Source organism: Podarcis bocagei, assembly GCF_964188305.1.
Source record: "Podarcis bocagei genome assembly, chromosome: Z".
Taxonomy (NCBI): Eukaryota; Metazoa; Chordata; class Lepidosauria; order Squamata; family Lacertidae; genus Podarcis; species Podarcis bocagei.
This window is the reverse complement of record NC_138140.1, coordinates 48,237,354-48,258,367: the sequence shown is the minus strand read 5'-3', so window position 1 is coordinate 48,258,367 and position 21,014 is coordinate 48,237,354. Positions and strand designations below refer to the sequence as shown.

General features: G+C 44.8%; 1 protein-coding gene across 5 annotated transcripts in view; it reads right to left on the bottom strand.

Moving 5' to 3' along the window:
• Nucleotides 1–21,014, bottom strand: part of MCF2 (MCF.2 cell line derived transforming sequence) — a 77,011-nt gene that overhangs the window by 49,730 nt on the left and 6,267 nt on the right. For 3 of the 5 annotated variants that reach the window (XM_081178952.1, XM_081178950.1, XM_081178951.1), the window contains exons 2-4: nucleotides 16,383–16,451; nucleotides 13,777–13,891; nucleotides 5,222–5,312 (exon numbers count right to left, since the gene is read on the bottom strand). In XM_081178952.1, coding sequence (XP_081035078.1) covers nucleotides 5,222–5,312; nucleotides 13,777–13,891; nucleotides 16,383–16,451 — 275 coding nt within the window. Of the gene's footprint in view, nucleotides 1–1,045; nucleotides 1,439–5,221; nucleotides 5,313–13,776; nucleotides 13,892–16,382; nucleotides 16,452–21,014 lie in introns of those variants that run through there. The other 2 variants (XM_081178954.1, XM_081178953.1) reach the window with 2 other exon arrangements.

Sequence of the window (21,014 nt, the reverse complement as noted above, 5' to 3'; positions counted from 1 at the left end):
CAAAGTTGTGGCACCTCCTGCAGTACCCCCAAGGCTCTTCACCCAGTTGACTGAACTGGTTGCACTCCCCTAAATCCACCTCTGCAAGAGTCTTGTCTGGCACTGGCTAATCTAAAGTAGGGACATGTCAATAAACTGACCATCATAATTCTCTCTCTCTCTTTCTTTAAAGTACAAACAAGCCCCAAAACATATTGTACAAATTTTTCACTTATATGATGGAATTGACTGAATTTGCAGAATAGCTGAGCAACATTTGCCCTACAGATAGGCAGTATTGTTTCATTTTTGGAGGTGGAGAGGAAGGGGAATTGAAAGAGTACACTATGATACACTTTGCATCCATGGACAAACACATTTGCATGCATGTGTGGTAGAACTGGCCAGCATAAGTTTTGGAGAGCAAGAAGAACATGCATCTGTACTGGCTAACAGAAGAGTTCAAAGGAGTTTCCCCCTCCCTCTGCAAAAATACTAAAAAATTAGAAACAATGGTTTTATTAAGTGCAGGTAAAAGATCAGGGCTGTCCCTGACAGAAGGGAAAGTGTTCAAGGCTGGCATTCTAGGAGTAGCTGATTTCAAAAAGCATGGCCTATTTCTTTACAGGCCCTGCAGGAGGCTCCACAAAGAATGAAATATTTCTGCCTGATTTCCTCTTTCTGCCTTCAAAGACCGAGGAATATATATATGCATGATGCATATGTATGATGCAATAAAGGGGTTCTGAAGTCCCCCACATCTCTTAGACAGAGAGACACCCAGACTTAGGAGCTCTGTTTAAAACTGGTGCCAACCTTGCTTCATCAGTGTGGACAGGTGTTTTGGACAATTACGGAAAATGCAGTAAATACTGCCCAAGCATCATCCTTTCCCTCGCCCCCCCCCCTTAATTTTCCAAGCGCTGTGTTCAGCAGTTTGTCCTAGAATGCTGCACTGCTAGCTAGGCTGGATGCTAGTGCTGCATCAAGGCTGCATTTGAACTTAGAAATCTGCTTTGCAAAAAAAAAAAAAAGGAGAAAGACTGCAGGCAGACAGAGTCCTTACCGCATTCCTTCTTCCCCTCATCTTGCCTCCTGGGGGATTCGCCTCGGCCATCTCCCTTGCAAGACAGGAACTGGCTACCTTGCCCAAATGTCAATGCGGCATCAGTGAAATAAGACCCGTGGATCTCGTGAGGTGTTTAAAAATCGCCGGGGGTAGCCGGCCGCCTGCACTGCTGCTTCTCTTCGTGCCAAGGCATCGCTGCACAGAACACACAGAGCAGCCTCCTCACTCATGTCAGTTGCACGGGTGGCGTTGATACATGTTCCCATAATCTATTCATTCCCAAACGCAAAACTGACTGGCAGATGACCTGGTCCTCTCCTCTGGCTAAAGCAGAGCAGGCAAGGGTGCCAAAACTATGAATGGCTGTTGGCTGTGCTAGCCGGCAAGAAAGGTGGGGGGGGGGAGTGCGAGGAGAGACTCAGTGGCCAAGAACAGCTATAGATTTTTAAGGTGGAATGCAGAAGTTTGAAGACGTATATATTGCCATTTATAGCTCACAGCAGCAACACACTCCGGGGCAGTGTTAAGACTCTAGCGAGCATCCTTTCCGGTGTTTTCCCCCCTCCCTCAAAGCTTTCCCACAGATGAGAAACAAATAATGCTTTGATGCTGATAGCTCCTGGACAACTAATACAGAGACAGAGAGGGAGAGGAATAGGGATAGCTGGGCCATTTGGTAACTTTGATATGGTCTCCATTTTTGCTGCTGGCTGCTACGGATGTGCCCTGGTGAAGAGAGCAGATCACATGCCCCTGAGGTGTTTTAGGCTACTAGCCAGGATGGCTATGCTATCCTTCTACTGCCAGATGTGCCATGCCTCTGGATCCCAGGTTCTGGGAATCACAAGTAGGGGAGGAGTGCTGCTGTGCTCAGATTCTGCTTGCAGGCTTCCTATAAGGAGTATCCAGGTGGCCACTGTGAGAACAGGATGCTAGACAAGATTCTCCTTTGGCCTGATGCAGCAGAACTCTGCAAAAGTTATATCAATAACTACAACTTATATTCTATCAAGGGGTCGCGGGTGGCGCTGTGGGTTAAACCGCAGAGCCTAGGACTTGCCGATCAGAAGGTCGGCAGTTCGAATCCCCACAATGAGGTGCGCTCTTGTTGCTCAGTCCCTGCTCCTGCCAACCTAGCAGTTCGAAAGTGCAAGTAGATAAATAGGTACTGCTCTGGCGGGAAGGTAAACGGCGTTTCCATGCGCTGCTCTGGTTCACCAGAAGTGGCTTAGTCATGCTGGCCACATGACCCGGAAGCTATACACCGGCTCCCTCGGCCAATAAAGCGGGATGAGCGCCGCAACCCCAGAGTCGGTCACGACTGGACCTAATGGTCAGGGGTCCCTTTAGCTTTACCTATGTTCTATCAATAGCTACAGTGCGTTAGTTTAAACTATGGAACTTGCTGCCACAAGATGCAGAGAAGGGCAGCAACCTAGACACCTTTAAAGGGGGGGCAGTCAAAATAATGGAGAAAAAGGCTATCAATGGCCACAGTGGCTATGTTATACAATCCATTGTCAGATGCTGCTGTTGTTAGCATCCATCCGTCTTGAGATGGTTGTGGCTGCAGAGATGGGTGACCTCTCCAGGGCTCTAGACTGGGCAGTGCGTATGGAGGTTCTGGGCTGCCCAGACAACAAGACTCCCCTCTCAGCCTTGCTGATGTGGTCCAAAGGAAAGCAGAGCAATACATTTGGTACCAGCTTGGCTGCAGGAGTTACTGGAAGGAGGCGTACAGAGTTGCCAGAAAGAGGTATACAAGGCGCCATCCAACCATCTTAGGGACTGCACTATGGATTTGCATAGGGTTTACTCCTGAGCCTTTTCTTCTCCCAAAGATATCCTGCAAGGCAGCGTCATGGACTGGCTGGATGCAGAGGGGTGGTGGGAGGCACCAGCTGGGGAACCCCTAAGGGAAGAAGGCTCAGAGGGATTGGCGGTGGGATGGTGATGAGTAGTCAGAAGGAGAAGAGGGAGCAGATTGTGAAGAGGTGTCACAAGCTGAAGAGATAACAGGGTTTAGTGAGCAGGAAGAGTCTGTGGCAGACAGCAGTCCATAATCAGAAGCAGAGGCAAGGGCCAAGTGGCAGAGATAAGGCAGGCTGGTGAGGAAGCTTGGGTGTCTCCCCATCCTGCGGTGACCAGCTCCCCTCTCTTCTGGTCTTCCAGAATCCAAAGAGGTGTGAAGAGTGCGGATCAAAGAAAGGTAAGACGAAGGAGTCTCAGATTGCTTGGGAAGGAAACAGGGGAGAAGACTTAGAGAACTGTGGGAAAGCAGGGATCTTCAGTCCTTGCAACTGCCTCATTGGGGTAAGAACTACTGGGATGAGTTGCTTTGCTCACTAGGTCTGGCCTCCTGGGCTCTTTTGTTTATTTTCATTTTTCATTTCACTTTTAGTTTGTAATACCGCCTTTCTATATTACTAGGCACGTGGCGGTTTACAAGCTGAAGAAACAATAAAATAGACAGCAAAGATCACATACATAATAATAATCTGATCCAATAAAAGAAAGCCACAATAACTTTAAAATAAACAACTTATATCAAATAAAGCAATTTTCAATAATCCATTAGAATATAATAGTAAACAGTAAAATTAAATATCCACAAATAATAACACTTATCAGTTACAATAAAGAATTACTAGATGATAATAAATAAAAACCACAGCAAATCACAATGCATAAAATACCACAAAACATGCAAAACCATGTAAAAGAATCAAACTGAGAAACAAGCTCATACAACTTATAAAATGGTGTGTGTTTTTTAATTTCCCCGAACTTCTCTTATTTGAATAAAGAGTTAACTTCACTCGCTACTGTGTGAGTTATTGCTGACTTACTCGTGACACCCGCCCTGACAGGCAGCGGGTATGGAATTTCCCTTGAGGTTTACTTCCAAAGCCTTTCTAAAAAGGTGAGTCTTGTCACCTGGACAGCCCAGGGCCCCCCAAACACACCGCCCAGTTCTCATTTCCCAGAAATGGTCCAGGAGGATACTATGGACAATGGTATCAAGTGCTGAAGAGAGATCAAGGTCACACTCCCCCTGCCCTATTTTCTGCAAAGGTTATACTGGCAAAACCTATTGGTGTTTTGCAACTTTCTGACTAGTTGCAGGATCTTAGCCAGACCTAGCAGAGTACACGCAGTCCACTGAAGCAATTGGCAACTTGGCTACAGACAGGATGGGCGAAGCAGGAACCAGGAACTTGTAGTTAGGTGTTTATTATATACAGTGGACTATAGTGCAGCAGAGACCACCCCTTCATGCAGCAAAGCATTAACCACACTCTGGGCCCAAATGGTCAACCACCTTCTGCTAAATCTGGTAAGGCAGGAAGAGAAGGGGTTGAGGGGCATCCCCAACTCTCTGGCCCAGCCTCAAGTGCTGACCTTCTAATCCCATCCCAAGGTCAAGAACCTCCCTGGTTGAGGAAATGGTGTCTGTATGGGCAATAACCAACCCCCCTGCCTTGACTCCCTAGTCTAGATTGCTGCAGCACTGAAAATCCAGGTGGACAGAGCTGGGTAAGGTCAGGCCCACCCAGCTCACTCACCCAAGCCAGATCAGTCCACTCAAATTATGAATGGGCATTGTTTTATTATGGACTGATCTGGCATTCAGCACCAGCACCACCAAACCAAAGAGCTTAGTGGATATGTCACTTTCTGGTAGAGCTCACTAGGGCTAGAACAAGACCAAACACCTAGGCCTTCTCCCCCAATGGTGCTCAGCCCCCCAACTCCCCTTCCCCTGCCCAACACCCCTGGAATTGGGGAACCAGTCCTCAGAACTGTCCCCAGGGAATACCCTCTTTTGTATCCTCCTCCAATGATTTTGCGTGGCTGGAATGTGTAATAGAACTGTGGTAACACTACTTCTTTACCTGGATGGAGGGTGTCTTGGGAAGTGAGAGAGAGAGAGAGACAGTGTGTGTGTTTGTGTGTGCAGAAACCTCTGGCTTCTGCCTGGCCGAAATGCAACCTGCTCTCCTGGTAAGAGTCACAGCCATTGGTCCACCCACTTCTGCCTCTAGCCCTGCCCATTTCTGGCTCCTCCCACCACTGGCGTTTGTCCCCTGGAAGGTTATCCACAAAGGAATTATGGTCCTTGGGCAGATAATGACACTCCCCTTGTGCCCACCCCACCACAGAAGAACTTACTGCTATTCTTTGCAGAGTCATTTTGACAGACGTCCATGTATCCAACCTTCTGTCCAGGATTAGGATAAATTTGGTGTCCAATTCACGTTGGCTGGAACATAAAAAAATTAAATAAAGAAGAAGCAGGGAACAGAGCTGTGCCATTCACATCCACACCAAAAGTTCACAACTGGGCTTCCTGGATCTAAATCCAGTATGGTGTAGTGGTTAAGAGCGGTAGACTCATAATCTGGGAAACCGGGTTCGCATCTCCGCTCCTCCACCTGCAGCTGCTGGGTGACCTTGGGCCAGTCACACTTCTTTGAAGTCTCTCAGCCCCACTCACCTCACAGAGTGTTTGTTGTGGGGGAGGAAGGGAAAGGAGAATGTTAGCCGCTTTGAGACTCCTTTGGGTAGTGATAAAGCGGGATATCAAATCCAAACTCTTCTTCTTCTTCTTCTTCTTCCTACATTATTTTTTTAAATAAAAATAGCTTTCAATACACAAACATCCATTCCTATTGTGGGTTAAAAGCTCACCCTTGAAAAGTCACACTGGCAGGGAATGTCAGCTGAAGGTTTCTACAGTCACGTACCACCCAGGTCCACCAGGAATATGGATGGGCAAATATGACGAACCAAGTGTCTCATTTTTCTGGTTCTTAAGTTCAGTTCTCCACATATCCGAATCAGGTTGCAAATGTTGTTTTTAAAGTCCTCATGAAAAGTCACTGGCATTGCAGTTTGAAACTCCCATAATATACCCATTTTTGTATGCAGCTTTGCACCCGAAACACATATTTTTACAATTCAGAAACTCCCCATAATATATGCATTTTATGTACACGTTACTTGACTGGGAGCCAGGTACTGTACCTAAAGTAGCACCTTCCCCAGTTCCAACCATCCTGGACCCTACAATTGGCTAGGGAGGCCTTTTTGCAGTGCTGCCACTGAGGGCTGCCCCACTGGTGCAGAACCATGACACAGCCTTTACAGGAGTGGCTCCCTGGTTGTGGAATGCCTTCACTAGTGAAGTGCACCTGTCTCCATCATGATTAACTTTCAGGAGGAATTTGAAAGCATTCCTGTTCACCTAGGAGGCTGAAGAATCCTGTCCCTTGCAACCCAAAGATCATTGGATGGTGGAAGACACAAGACCTACCCACCTTGGAAGAATGGCAGATGCAACTAATAGACTATATGGAGATGGCGGAAATGACTGGCAGAATCCGAGACCAGGGAGAAGAGTCGGTGGAAGAAGATTGGAGGAAATTTAAAAATTATTTGCAGAAACATTGTAAAATTTTTGAATGCTGATGACATTGAAATGAATTGAAGGGGCTCTAGCAACAAGGCAAAAAGTATGAGGGGATTAATAATAGATAAACTAATAGAATATGAATTTGCTGAACCAAATTTAAAAGGGATACAAAAATGGGAGACGTGAGGAAGTCAGGAAAATTAGTTAACTAAAGTGGAAAGATTAAGAAAGAGGGAAATTTTCTTTTATATGTGTTTTTTCTTTTTTTCTCTTTTTTGTGTTTAATGTTTGTATTTTTGTATTTTGTATTTTTGTACTCTTATATTTTGCAACTGTTTTGCTTTTGTTTTTTGTTTTTTTCTAAACTTTTCTATTGATAAAACCTATTAAAATATTATATATATATAAAAAAAAGATCATTGGATGGAACAGTGTTTTTAACTGCTACTATGGTTTAAAACGAAACAGCTTTTAGATCCTTTTAACTGTAATTGTTCTTAGATTGCTTCAATTACATTATAATGCTTTTGTTTTAACATCTGTCTGCTGCCCAATGCTCTTTTGACAGAAAGGGCAGGGTATAAGTTTAGTATATATAAAAAAATCAACACATAATTACAATATTCGGCACATTTTGATTTGATTTAGAAAAGGGGGGTGGCTGTGCCTTGGTTCACATACTGTTTCAGAAAGTGCAAATTAGGCACATTTGCCTTTAAATACAAACTGAAGTGAATTTCTTCCCCACCCCTAAACCCAAGAGAGGGGACTGGCATGAGCCTCAGTGTGGTGTAATGGTTAGAGTGCTGGATTATGACCTGGGAGACCTGGGTTCAAATCCTCTCTCGGCCATGAGGCTCACTGGGTGACCTTGGGCCAGTCACCATCACTTAGCCTAACCTACCTCACAGGGTCGTTGTGGGGATGAAAGTGGAAGGAGAACCATGTATTGAGCTCCTTGTGTGGGGGAAAGGTGGCATATAATGCAGTAAATAATACTGCAGTAAATGCAGTAAATAATATTGCAGCTGACAATATTTAAAGAAGCAGCAAAAGCAAAAAAACAACCTATGGGCACAAAGGAGAAACTGGTTTACCAGGGACAGGGACCAGAGAACTGAAACTGATAGTAGACGGGGATACTTGGAGCATGTGCTATTTATCTGGAATAAGGTGGATTCTTCTTTCTCTGTTGCACAAGTCTTTGTTCTCCTGGCAAAACCACAGAACCGCATGCAAAAACCTAATCGCACGTGCCCTAACCTTGCCTGACTCAATTACTAATTCATGTTCTTCAAGACTATAATTTAGGGGAACCCGCTCTGAATCTACTCATCACACTGTTAATGAGAGGTTTGCATGGCAGAATACACTTGGCAAATAACATTGCCTGGAGATCAGGCTGCAAGTTCCAAGGCACGTTGCAAGATTTTGGTCAATTCCATACTTATTTTGTTTTCTAGGATCAAAGCCACTGAAAGAGAAGGGTGGGGCAGGACAGGAAAAAGAAAAGGCGGAGAAACAAAGGAGGGCACACACCCTAGCAATGGCTTACCAGAATCTGATGCCGCAAGACTTGCAGCAGGGTGAGATTCAGTACAGTTTGCATTTTAAAGAGAACCTACCAAATTCATACTAAACCTGTACTGAATTGAAACACATGCTTCTCTAACACACACACAAAAATAATGTGGACAAGAATGCAAATATTAGGACAAAGCGTGCATAAATGGAAAAAGAAACCACGTACAAATATGTTATTAAGAGGGAGAGGAAAGTTGGATATTGAGGATAAGCTTAAGAGTAATGACCGCTCCAGGTATGCGGGCACTGCTACGTTAAGGTCGCTGTTAAAGGGCCGGAAAGGAATTTCCCTGCACTGGCAGGTTTCGCCTTTTCCATAGCAAAACGTCACAACTTTGGCGGTATCAGGCCTTGGGCAGAATCCTTTAGTCCATCTTCCTCTTTGCGACGGCGATACCAGGGTTCCCCGTTAAAGGGGTTTCTGAAGGGAGGCTTTGACCGTACGCCGAAAGGTCGTCATTGCTCTCCCCTGCGGCGGCGGCGTAATGGGGGCGGCTATCTCTGCTTGAACATATGTTCTTCAGAGCCGGTCCATCCCCCTCACACACACTGGATAACCCTGATGCTCCCTAGGTCCCCGGCTGGGGACTGGGGAGGGAGAACGTCCAATGCCTGAGCCAAGGTCTACCCACATTTGAAATTTAATAAAGTTGTGGCCAATTTAATCCCATAGCATGTTGTCATGAGTCGTTATTTCACATGATGGGGGGGGGGACCGCGCGGGATCTGGGGACTCCGCCTGTCCACGCAAATCCCTTCCTTTCCAGTGGTATATAAATTTCATGAAACAGTAGATAAAATGCATACTTTTTGATGCATTCACCAGTACAAAACAATGCAATATTAATCTTTTTTACATAAAATATGCATTATTATTTTTTTGCACACTGCAAAATCCAGCAAAGGGTGCAATCCAAGTGGGAGTTGCATTCCGATCAGATAGTGAGTCTGGGAATGTCAGAGCAGGTTGGTCCATTGCGCAAAGCAGGCCAAAGGAATTCTTTCCCCATCCCTAGTCTCTATAGATTATATTCCTGTATCAATCAGCACCCAGCCAGCTGAAAGGAAGTAAAACACACACACACACACACACACACACCCAGAGAAACAGGCCACTGTGATCCTGGTTAGGCAAATTTCTGCTTTGCAAATCTCTCACTGGTTGCTCCCATGATTTCATGGTGCTGCCACCCTTGCTGTCTAGGGTGTGGTGGGTGGCGGACTGCTATCTGCTAGGGCGTTCCCTCTCTAAGCAATACTGGGAACAGCCCTAAAGTGCCTTAATAAGGTGGAACAACTCTGCAATGACTCGTTCGCTGGGTTGCACTTTCATCTTTGGAAACGGCAACCTTCAGTTCACACACGAGATTGGTGGCAACACACCTCTGGATGAAACTCCCCCCCAAAAAACCCTCAGGGGTTTTGGACAGGTGGGAAGAGACTGCAATTTTTGTATCTTGCAGGAATTCCAGGAAGTGGCTGGGCTCAGTGAGTGGGAAGGATCTGAAGCTGCAGCAAAGAGACGAAGTGGGCACAGAGTTCAAATCGAGCTCAGCTGTTCCACTGGCAGTTCAACCACTGTAACCAACAGTATGCTCTGTTCAACTTCCCTTCTGAAAATGGCCAGGGTGTGCTGCATTAACATTATTACTTTGTATTATTAGGTGGTGCTTCCCTTTGTCCTTGACCTGGAAGCTGCAGCTAGCGTGGCAGGAATGAGACCCTGCCAGCATGTGGCACCTCTGCTGTGCAGCACCTTCACTATTGCCTGTTTGCTCCCAGGCCATCCTCACTGTGGGGCATTGCTTAGAGCATGGGTAGGCAACCTAAGGCCTGGGGGCCAGATCCGGCCCAATCGCCTTCTAAATCTGGCCCACGGACGGTCTAGGAATCAGCGTGTTTTTAGATAAATAGAATGTGTCCTTTTATTTAAAATGCATCTCTGGGTAATTTATGGGGCATAGGAATTCATTCATTCCCCCCCCCCCAAAAAAAATACAGTCCGGCCCCCCACAAGGTCTGAGGGACAGTGGACTGGCCCCCTGCTGAAAGAGTTTGCTGACCCCTGGCTTAGAGTGTCATACTAGCACCTGCAAGAACAGGGTTCAAATCCCTGCTCAGCCCTGAAGCTCCCTGGGTGACCTTGGGCCAGTCACTGCTTCTCAGCCAAACCTGCCTCACAGGGTCGTTGTGGGGATTAAATGAGGAGGGGGGAGAACTATGCATGCCTCCTTATGCTCCTTGGAGGAAAAGTGGGATATAAATGCAATAACTAAATACCTAAATAACAAAAATATCATAATTAGTCTATAAAGCCCTTAACAGCTTAGAGCTAGTTTATTTGCAAGATCACCTTTCCCCCAGGACCTCGGGTTAAGAACTTAATTCATTCTGGAGGTCTGTTGTTAACCTGAAACTGTTCTTAACCTGAAGCACCACTTTAGCTAATGGGGCCTCCCGCTGCCGCCGCCACACGACTTCTGTTCTCATCCTGAAGCAAAGTTCTTAACCCGAGGTACTATCTCTGGGTTAGCGGAGTCTGTAACCTGAAGCGTATGTAACCCGAGATACCACTGTATATGCCCCCTTGGCTGCTTTGATCTGTGGAACTGGTGCCACATGATACTTGTTCCACCTTCATATGAAATTGATCCTATAGTATGGAAGTACTCGCTCTTCAGAACTCCCTGCTTAAAGGATAATTCTGCTAGCCAAGGGTGGGGGCAGGCAGAGATGCTGCTTAGCAACTGGGCAGAGTGGCATGATGTTTGCTAAGATGCCACATGCTCTGATTGGCTGTGCAGTTCTGGGAGTCTTCCTCCCTTCCCCACACCAGCTAATTTTGCTGAATGTCTCCCTGCTATATACAAAATAAAAAAATTCCTTCCAGTAGCACCTTAAAGACCAACTAAGTTAGTTCTTGGTATGAGCTTTCGTGTGCATGCACACTTCTTCAGATACACAGAAGTGTTCTTCAGATACACAGAAGTGTGCATGCACACGAAAGCTCATACCAAGAACTAACTTAGTTGGTCTTTAAGGTGCTACTGGAAGGATTTTTTTTTTTTTTTGACTATGGCAGACCAACACGGCTACCTATCTGTTGCTATATACAAGGCCTTGAAGTAAAATAGATAAAAACCTCTCTTCAAATTATGCACATTTTTCTCATTTATTTATCCTCAAATTGCACACTATTTTGCTCATTTTCCTTGGTAAGGATTTCTTCTTTCTCCACCTGCGTTATTTACATGACTTTGCTAACACTGTTTTGCTTCTCAAAAACGGATGTTTTTCTCATTAAGACAAGATCCCTTCCCCTGTTTGTTGCTCCCAGTGCACAATACTTGGGGGTGCAGTGCTTCTGAACATAAGGTCCATTTGACTGTTGTGGCAACCATGAGTTTGTCTAATATCCTTTTTTCGGCACATCTAGGCATAGTTACCATCACCGTCGACTTCTGGGAGTCCTTTTTGACTGCCATTTTACTAAATTCCACATCAATTTACAAAAATGTATAGTGCATCAGTTAATAAATGGCACACCGAGACCAGGAGTTGCCAGCTTTTTCAAGTCAAGGGGTGCATTAAGATTTTTTAACAGTGGCCGAGGCCCAATATTCATTCTCTGACTTCAGCAATGAACCTGCAGATGCCATCAAACTCAGAGCAGTTAATGCTAGATTCATTTACTGACCACATACAGGCAAATGGCACTTAAACTCTCCAACAAAGAGCGGTGCCATCAAGTTAGGTTTTTTTGGGCAAACATCCAGGGCACCACTGAGCAGGAGGATCCCCAAGTGTGGTAAAATGTCAGACTGACCGCAAGTATTACTGTTTATTAATTTATATACCACTTAATGCCGCAATAAGCTTCTAAGCAGCTTACGAGGATAAAAAACCAATTACACAAACATTCAAATATAAACGTCAACCACTAAGATACAAAAGGGGTGGGTGGGGGAATCCCATTAATTAAAAAGAAATAAATAAAAAACATCTGCAATTAAAATATGCGCTAAAACAATCCCATTGAAACAGGAGACTCAGGTCAAGTAAGGGAAGAAATACACATTGCCCTCTAGAGAGACATAAAGCCATTAAGTCCAGAAGTGAGCCTCCTGCCAGTAAAACAAAGTTCTGAGCACCTCACTACTGCACTGAATATACAACCCAACCTGCTGGGCAGGTATCAAGGTAGACTGATTTATTTTATTAGTAACTTGATCACAGTTAACGTTTTTTCTCTTCCTTTCCCCAGTTCTTACTTCCTGGCAGCACAGTATTGAAGGTTGACACAGGTGAATTAAACCAACAAGTGTTTAATTATTAGGTTCCAGAACAAACATTTGCAAATGAAACTAGTGAACATGATATGTATGCTGTTATTTGGACCTCCAGGATTGTGCATGTGTGTTGCTGTTTTTAAATCCAGCACGCATTTAAGGGAAGGATGCACAGAATCTCTGTTTCATTTTTAAACAGCCGCCTGCCCTTTGCCAAGTTTCTAAACCTCAGGAAACATAGCTCAGTTATTACTTTCCACCAGATTTTTTTTTCCAACTGGAGATGCTGGGAATTGTATTTGCAAAACATGCTCCTAATACATAACTATGTCGTGCTCCCCACCAGAAAAAAAAGCTGCAAGTTTTCTATCTTGGTTATTGATGCAGCAACACTGCTGTTTATGATTCTGGTGCTGACATAGTTTGTCAAAGTAAGCAACAGGCAACTATCTGCTTTTTTATTATGCTGATTCTCCAGTGCGCCACAGTAGTCTGAATGCCCCCTCCACGAATATATACCTTTCATCCTTGCAACAACCTTGTGAGGTAAGCTAAGCCAGCCTCTGTCTCTCAGCCTAAGGAAGACATGGTGGAGAAATGCCATGGCTTTAAGAAATATGGTTTGTTTACACCTTCAGTCTGCATGGAGGGAGTCCAGATCTTACAGCCTGGCCCTTTTCAAGAGGGGTTGGTACCCCCACAGCAGTGCAGGCAACCTTCAGGCAACCTGCCCAGGATTGATCTCAGCTCCTCTTCCTCCTCCTTGCTCCCAGAACAGTCACCCTGGCAACCTTCTAAATCCCCAGTCTCTGTTCACACCTCAGGGCAAGGGGGAACGCCATCTCTTGTATTGTTAAAAGGTAAAGGGACCCCTGACAGTTAAGTCCAGTCGCAAACAACTCTGGGGTTGTGGTGCTCATCTCGCTTTACTGGCCGAGGGAGCAGACATTTGTCCGCTCCGCAGACAGTTTTTCCAGGTCATGTGGCCAGCATGACTAAGCCGCTTCTGGCGTAACGGAACACCAACACCAGAGCAGCACATGGAAACGCCGTTTACCTATTAATCTACTTGCACTTTTTGGCGTGCTTTCGAACTACTAGGTTGGCAGGAGCTGGGACCGAGCAACGGGAGCTCACCCTGTCATGGGGATTCGAACTGCCAACCTTCTGATCGACAAGCCCAAGGGTCAACAGTTTAGACCACAGGGCCACCGGGGTCCCATTGTTAATGTCCCTCAATTGCTCTCTATTGTTCCTTGAGGAACATAGCTCAGCCACAGGAATTCTTCTGCAGCTTGCATTCTCACTTCATGTCCCAAATAATCAAAATACTAGTATTTGGTAATTTATAGGGTTTAGGGGAGTCCCCCACCCTTAAATCTATAACAATATCAAGCTGATGTAACAGCGCAGCACCCACTAGAGTGAAATATGGGTACCTTGGAATCCGAGTTAAGTAGCTGAAAACTTTTGTCACAACCTCTTCAGGCATTTGGTTGAAATTGGAATTTTCAGGAAATGTTATGATCCAGCCGTTGTCTTTCCCTCTTCCACCTAGTTTAGAAGAGAGGGTTGGGTGGGAATAAGCAGACATCCTAAATCAGCTGCTATTGTTTTTTTAATATATTTTTATTGCTTTTTTCCAGTTATCATATCAAACAACAAAAGAAAAAAGAAGAAAAGAAAAACAAAAGAAATCCAACTTTCAATTACATTTTTCCATGACTTACTGGACTTCCCCACGTCTCCCTCACCCTGCTTTCTTAACAATAAAATGTCAGCAAATTAATGGCTTGTTTCGTGTGTTATTAATATTTTCAAATAATTCTCTTTTAGGTTCAAAATGCTTATTATCAATTTACTTTCACTTTAAACTAAACACAATATTATTTTAAACTTTAGTCCTTTCCAGGTCATATCTTAATTTCCAATATACAAAATCTTATTGCTGGAGCTTAGTTTCCCAAGTCATGCAAATTATTGGCATTCATATAACTTGTAATATTTTTGTAAATAGTCTTTAAATTTTTTCCAGTCCTCCTCCGTTGTTTCTTCTCCCAAATCTCGGATTCTGCCAGTCATTTTGTCCAGTTCCATATAGTCCATCAATTGCATATGCCACTCCTCCAGTGTGGGCAAATCTTGTGTCTTCCAGTGCTTTGCGATAAGTATCCTTGCTGCTGTTGTTGCATACATAAAAAATACTCTATCTTTCTTTAACACTTTCTGGCCGACAATGCCCAAAAGGAAGGCCTCTGGTTTCTTAGGAAAGGTATACTTAAATACCTTTTTTAACTCATTGTAAATCATTTCCCAGAAAGCCTTTACCCTTGGGCAGGTCCACCAGAGGTGGAAGAATGTCCCATCCGCCTCCTTACAATTCCAGCATTTGTTATCAGACAAATGGTATATTTTAGCAAGCTTGACTGGGGTCATGTACCACCTGTATATCATTTTCAGAATGTTTTCTTTCAGGGCACTACATGCCGTAAATTTCATACCGGTGGTCCATAACCTTTCCCAGTCCTCAAACATAATGTTGTGCCCAATGTCTTGAGCCCATTTTATCATGGCGGATTTAACTGTCTCATCCTGAGTGTTCCATTTAAGCAGCAAGTTATACATTCTCGAAAGTACCTTTGTCTTTGGTTCTAACAATTCTGTCTCTAATTTCGATTTTTCCACCTGGAATCCTGTTTTTTTGTCCAACTTAAACATCTCTTGAATTTGAGCATAATGAAACCAGTCTTGCACCTTATGCTTTACTTTTTCATAGCTCTGTAATCTCCAATTGTCACCTATTTTTTCTAACATTTCCCCATATTTCAACCAACTGGTCTCCATATTGGGTCTTTTTCGGGCCTTGGCCTCCACTGGTGATAGCCACCTCGGGGTCTTACTTTCTAATAAGTCTTTGTATTTTATCCAGACCATAAATATTGCTTTTCTGACAATATGGTTTTTAAATGTTTTATGAATCTTAACCTTGTCGTACCACAAATATGCATGCCACCCAAAAGCATTGTCAAACCCCTCCAGATCTAGGACATCGGTGTTTTCCAGTAACAGCCAATCTTTCATCCAGCAGAAGGCTGCAGCTTCATAGTATAACCTTAAGTCTGGCAGGGCAAACCCCCCTCTTTCTTTTGCATCAGTTAGTATTTTGAATTTTATCCGGGGCTTTTTGCCCTGCCAGACAAACTTCGAAATATCCTTCTGCCATTTACCAAAACATTCAGCTCTAAATCCTAAATCAGCTGCTAAACCATTCAACACATGTGCCTGCTGGGGGAGGCAGGGTCACAGTCAAAGACCCATTACTATTTCTGCAGCAGGTTCACTGTCTCCAGCATCTTAAAGCTGCCCAATCAGCATGCAAGGGGACCTTTTCACCACAAAGAAGGAGTCTTCTCACCCTGGGTGCTACTTGGAGCTTGTCTGGAATGAGATGAGCCAGCCCCTGAGGACTGGCTCCAAGGGCCCCTCTGGAGAAAGAACATGGGGAGAATGACCAGGAGGAGTTGTTCTGCATGCTCCAGAGCTAAGTGTTTAGGAACACTGAGAATGCAAGGGGCTTATGTGCAATGGGACTTCAAGGAAAACAGAACTCAAGTCACTCTGAAATAAGACACTGGAGCACTCCTAATCATTTGCCCGTGTACGTGCATAGCTCTAGCTGAAGGGCAACAAATGCAGATCTGCACTGGTTGTTGAATTGCATCTCTAATTATTATTACCATATATTGATAAGATTATTGAATACTTTTTGAAGGGGGCATGGCTGTGACTATCATGAAGGGGTCCAACTACACTACTATGTGACCATGAAACTAACCTAAATGGAGCCCTTATTTATTATGCTAACTGCTGTGGACTTGCATTTCACTTCTGTCTCAAACTGCACTGTCCACCCCTGGTCCCAGCAGAGCCCTTGTTCAGTCTCAAACTGGTCCCAGCAATGTGGGGTGGGGTTTACTTTAATTTTGCCTATTTATATCACACTTTAAAAAAATGTTTGGGAGACAAAGAAGTTTGCCATACTCACCGGAAAGAAATGCAAATTCTTTCTTCAAGTCCTCAGCAATGTCCTTTGCACGTGTTGGAAGAGATGACTCTGGCAAAAAAGGAACATGAAATGCATGGCTTAATCATTGCGTAGCTTGAACCTGTCACATCTATATCCCACTTTCTCCAGGCTTCTCCTTCCTGCATCTCCATCATCCATTGACTCGAGTGCCTGCTCTTCCCTTTCTATATCCTCCGTGTGGGAGAGTCATAGCTCATTGGCAGAGTACCTGCTTTGGATGCAGACGGTCCCAGGCTCAAACCCTAGCATCTCCTGATGGAAAAGGATATCATCCTCTCTGTGATATCTCCCCCATTCCAGCTGGCCATTCCAATAACTCTGTAATTAAGGAAGCGTGTCTGAGTTTGCTTTTCTCCCTCCCAATCCATTTTCCTTTTGTGTTGTGTATTGTTTTGGATTGTCAACCTGAAGGAAGGAACTATCTCATCGCTGACATCTGTAAGTCAGTCCGGAGTAGGTCCATCTACACAACCTCGAGTTCATTCAACCTGCGAACAGAGCTGATGCAACTCTGCACAATCAACAACCCTGCATTTTGCAGGATCCCAGATTGTTCACGTAACTTATGTACTGTACACATCTAGATGTGTTCACAGCTCGAAAAACATCTAGATGAGTCAAGGCAGGGCCAGGAGGTACGATTTTTTCCCTCCTTCCTTTCGGACCGTCAGTGTGCTGCAAAGAGCTACCTGCAGGCAGGCAGGCAGCCCACAACAAATCCTTTCAGAGGGCTAAAACTTTGAGCCTGGGTTTTATGAACAACAAGACCAGGGCAAGAACAGGGTCAGCAAAAGGTTACAGAGTAGGTGATGTTCTTGAGTCACAGTCACAGCATGTGCAGTAATTAATGTCCTTTTAAGCAGGGCTGGTTCAGTGCTGCCTGTTATTTATCTTCCCTGCCCCTCACCAGAACTGCCCACACCATTTGCAAACAGCAGGTATACTACACACCTGTCTAGCCGCCTAAAAAACTCATTACTCTTCTCGATACCAATCAACTGCTCTTTGTGGAACACAATCCCAATTGTGATTTATAAAAAAGGAACAGGCGAGGGCTTTGTCAAAGGGCCAGAGCGCTACCAAGGAAACCCAGAAATGGGAGAAAGAGCTGGTTTGCGGATTCTTTCGGGTGGCCAGGAAAGAAGAAGAAGAAGAAGAAGAAGAAGAGGAGGAGGAGGAGGAGGAGGAGGAGGAGGAGGAGGAGGAGGAGGAGTTTGGATTTGATATCCCGCTTTATCACTACCCGAAGGAGTCTCAAAGCGGCTAACATTCTCCTTTCCCTTCCTCCCCCACAACAAACACTCTGTGAGGTGAGTGGGGCTGAAAGACTTCAGAGAAGTGTGACTGGCCCAAGGTCACCCAGCAGCTGCATGCGGAGGAGTGGAGACGCGAACCCGGTTCACCAGATTACGAGTCCACTGCTCTTAACCACTACACCACCCTGTTTCCACCCAAGTCAACAAGAAAGGAGCTTGGGACTGCTGTCTGCAGTGGCTTCATTTTCACATTGCCCTTGCGAATGTTTTGTGAACACAGCCCAACGACTAGAAATTTGAGCTTAGACCCAGGCAGCCCAAATCCCTACAAATATCACTGGATAACCTCAGATCAGTTGCCTCTGGCCAACGTACCTTGCAAGGTTCTTGTGAAGATTTACCGTGCGTGGGAAGGAAACTGAGCATGCCGTACTTTAACTCTTCCCCAGGCTTCATTGCCAGGGCCAGCGGAAGGCAAGCTGGCCTTTCCCCAGCCACACCCCAAATATGTGTACGGAAGTCGACTACACTGGCATCTGAATCTTTCTGCAATTCTCAGCCCAACTACTGACCATGCTGGTTGGGTCTGTTCTTTTCTGAACCTTTTCCAGCTCTGCAACATCTTTTTTGAGAGGTATTGGGGAGCTGCCACCAGTGAGTGATAGAGCAAGATGGGTAGCATCAGGGCTTCCTGCTCCTATTTTAGGGGAAAGCCTGCAGACCAGAGCAAATGCCTTTCAAGCAGAAGTTCCCAGGTTCAATCTCCACCATCTCCAGGTTGCTCTACAACTGTCCCTGCTCTGAAGCCCTGGCGAGCTGCTGCCGGTCTGTAAGGACAATACTGAGATAGGTGGACCAATGGTCCAACCCTGTATATGTTGCAACAGACCAGAATCTTTAAGTGCATTAAAGCATATTCTGTTTTAAAATAGCACGGCCAATCCGAAAACAGTTGGGTATATCTACCACTAAAGCTCCCTTGCAGTAGTGGCTTTGGGCTGCAAAATAAGATCTGTAATTATATGTCCCAAATTTCCTCTAATCCTCTAATGGCTTTCCAGCCTGAAGGAGGGAGGCTCTTAATTAAAGCAAGTCAAACTGGATTTCCATTATTGGCCGAGATTAGCTACCTCTTTGGTTGGAAAGAATAAAATTGATGCTACTTGTGGAATGGGAGGAAAGAAGCCATGGAAGAACTGGAGGGGTTACAAGACATCCCTATGTGGCAGGGAGGGGGACAGGCTCCACAAAGCCAGGGAATTGGGAGCTGAAGCTGATGCCTCAACAGAGGTACTCCGCTGATCATTAAAATGCATTGTGCAATGTCACAAATTACATTTTCTCACAACTAGGGATATGAGAAATTTGATTCAGTTCTCATTTAAAGGCAAAGCTCCCATGATTCCCCACAAAAACAATAGGAAAGTACTGTATGCCAGAATACCACCCCAAATTTGTCACTTTACATGGAAATGATCACTGAACATGCACTATATTCCAATAGTTTACTGTCTTCTACATCATGTGAATGCTCAAACATAATGCAGAAGTTAACAATCAGGGAAATGGAATAAACTGCTTTGTGAATGCAGCCTAAATTACAGTGGATCAGAAGCAGCACTTCACTGTTAAGGGGGAAATCCATCTCGCTCCCTTGTTTGCACATCTGGATAGTCACGGTGCCGTTAACACAGAGTAGTCATCCCTTATCTTATCTACCTTTCCAATGGGTTCTCTCCTCTGTTCATGGGGATCTTTCCATTTCGTCACGCCAAGGCACGGTAAATATGAAGCAGAAATGTGAGCACACTCCTAACAATGCAGAAGCACAAACGGAAAAAGCAGAAGCACAAAAAGATGGGAAGGATAAGAGCCAGGGAGTAAAGTGACACCAAGGCTCAGCTGAGGGCAGCTGAGCCACATCCAGCCACAAGCAGAGGAGACTGATCCCTCTAACAAGGGCCTTTTCTAGCTAGAGCAAAGTGGTGTAGGAAATAAACCAAACACGAGCCAGAAAAGTCCTCCTTTCGAATCCTGGCAAGAGAGCCCTGAAGTGACGAATCATAGAACTGTGGAGTTGGAAGGGGCCCTGAGGATCATTTCGTCCCAACCCCCTGCAATGCAGGGAGCGCAGCAAAAGAACCCCTGACAGAAGGCCATCCAAGATGATATCTCAGTTGCTCAGAGCCTCTTAATTATAAAAGTCGTGGGTTCAAGTCCCGGGTTGGGGAAAAGATTGCTGCATTGCAGGGGGTTGGCCTAGATGACCCTCGTGGCCCTTTCTAACTCCACAATTCTATGATTCTAAGATGGTCATTTTCTCCTTTGCAGGATGGTGATGATTGTGGCTGGCTGTTGAAAGCAATCCCTGGTCATTCTTGCAAGATTTGATCGCAGACCTAGCGTTCTTTGGAGGAAGAGGATCTCATTTCAGGGTGAAGGTACACAACGTCCCAGAAGGGATTTCTGCAACACAAAGGGTGTGTGTCTGTGTAAAAGTGGCACTAAATTCCCCAGTGCATGAAAATAATAACATTGGGACAAAGGCACAGTAGGTTCCTACAAGCACAAAAAAGAATCTTGCAAAAGCTTCCAACCTTTGGTGCTTAAATAGCCATTTTGTGAAAGGGTGTGGAATTTCTGCCAAAGTAGAATCTCATAATTTAACAACAGAGCCCAGCCCTACAAAGCTGTTCCGACAGGCCTTTGGTCGGGGTTCAGTCTGACTCCCTCTCCCCTTTCATAAGAACTTGCATGAAAGTGACCTCCCAGTTTTTCTCACAGGCTCATATAAGTTCAGCACAAACAGCTGGGCCTGGGGAGCATTTAAGGTCCCCAACCCTAAACTGCGGGTTGCCATCTGATTGGATTTTATTCTGATCCTGATCTGATTTTAATTGATTGCCTGATTTTATGTTAATGTGTTATACGTTTGCTGTTAGCTGCTCTGAGCCCGGTTTTGGCCAGGGAGGGTGGGGTATAAATAAAAATTATTATTATTATTAGTCCTGTTTCCTTTTGTGCCTTTTGGGCTGTTAAGGGTGACAGTGGGGACTCTTCGGAGAACCATAAAATCCTATTCCTAGAAGCCAAAGGGTCCAAATATTTGAAATGAAGAAATGATCCTAAAACACACTAGCAATAAAAGCAGATATACAGGGACCATGGAATTAAATGGCACTCCCTACTTCCCAATTTACAATCCAAAACAAATCTTTCTACCCAACACACACCTGCTGTCACTTTTTATAATTATTACAGTAAACAATTAGGACGCTGGGACCCACCACACCAGTTAATTCTGGTGTGACATGTGTAGGGTTTTAAACGTCCA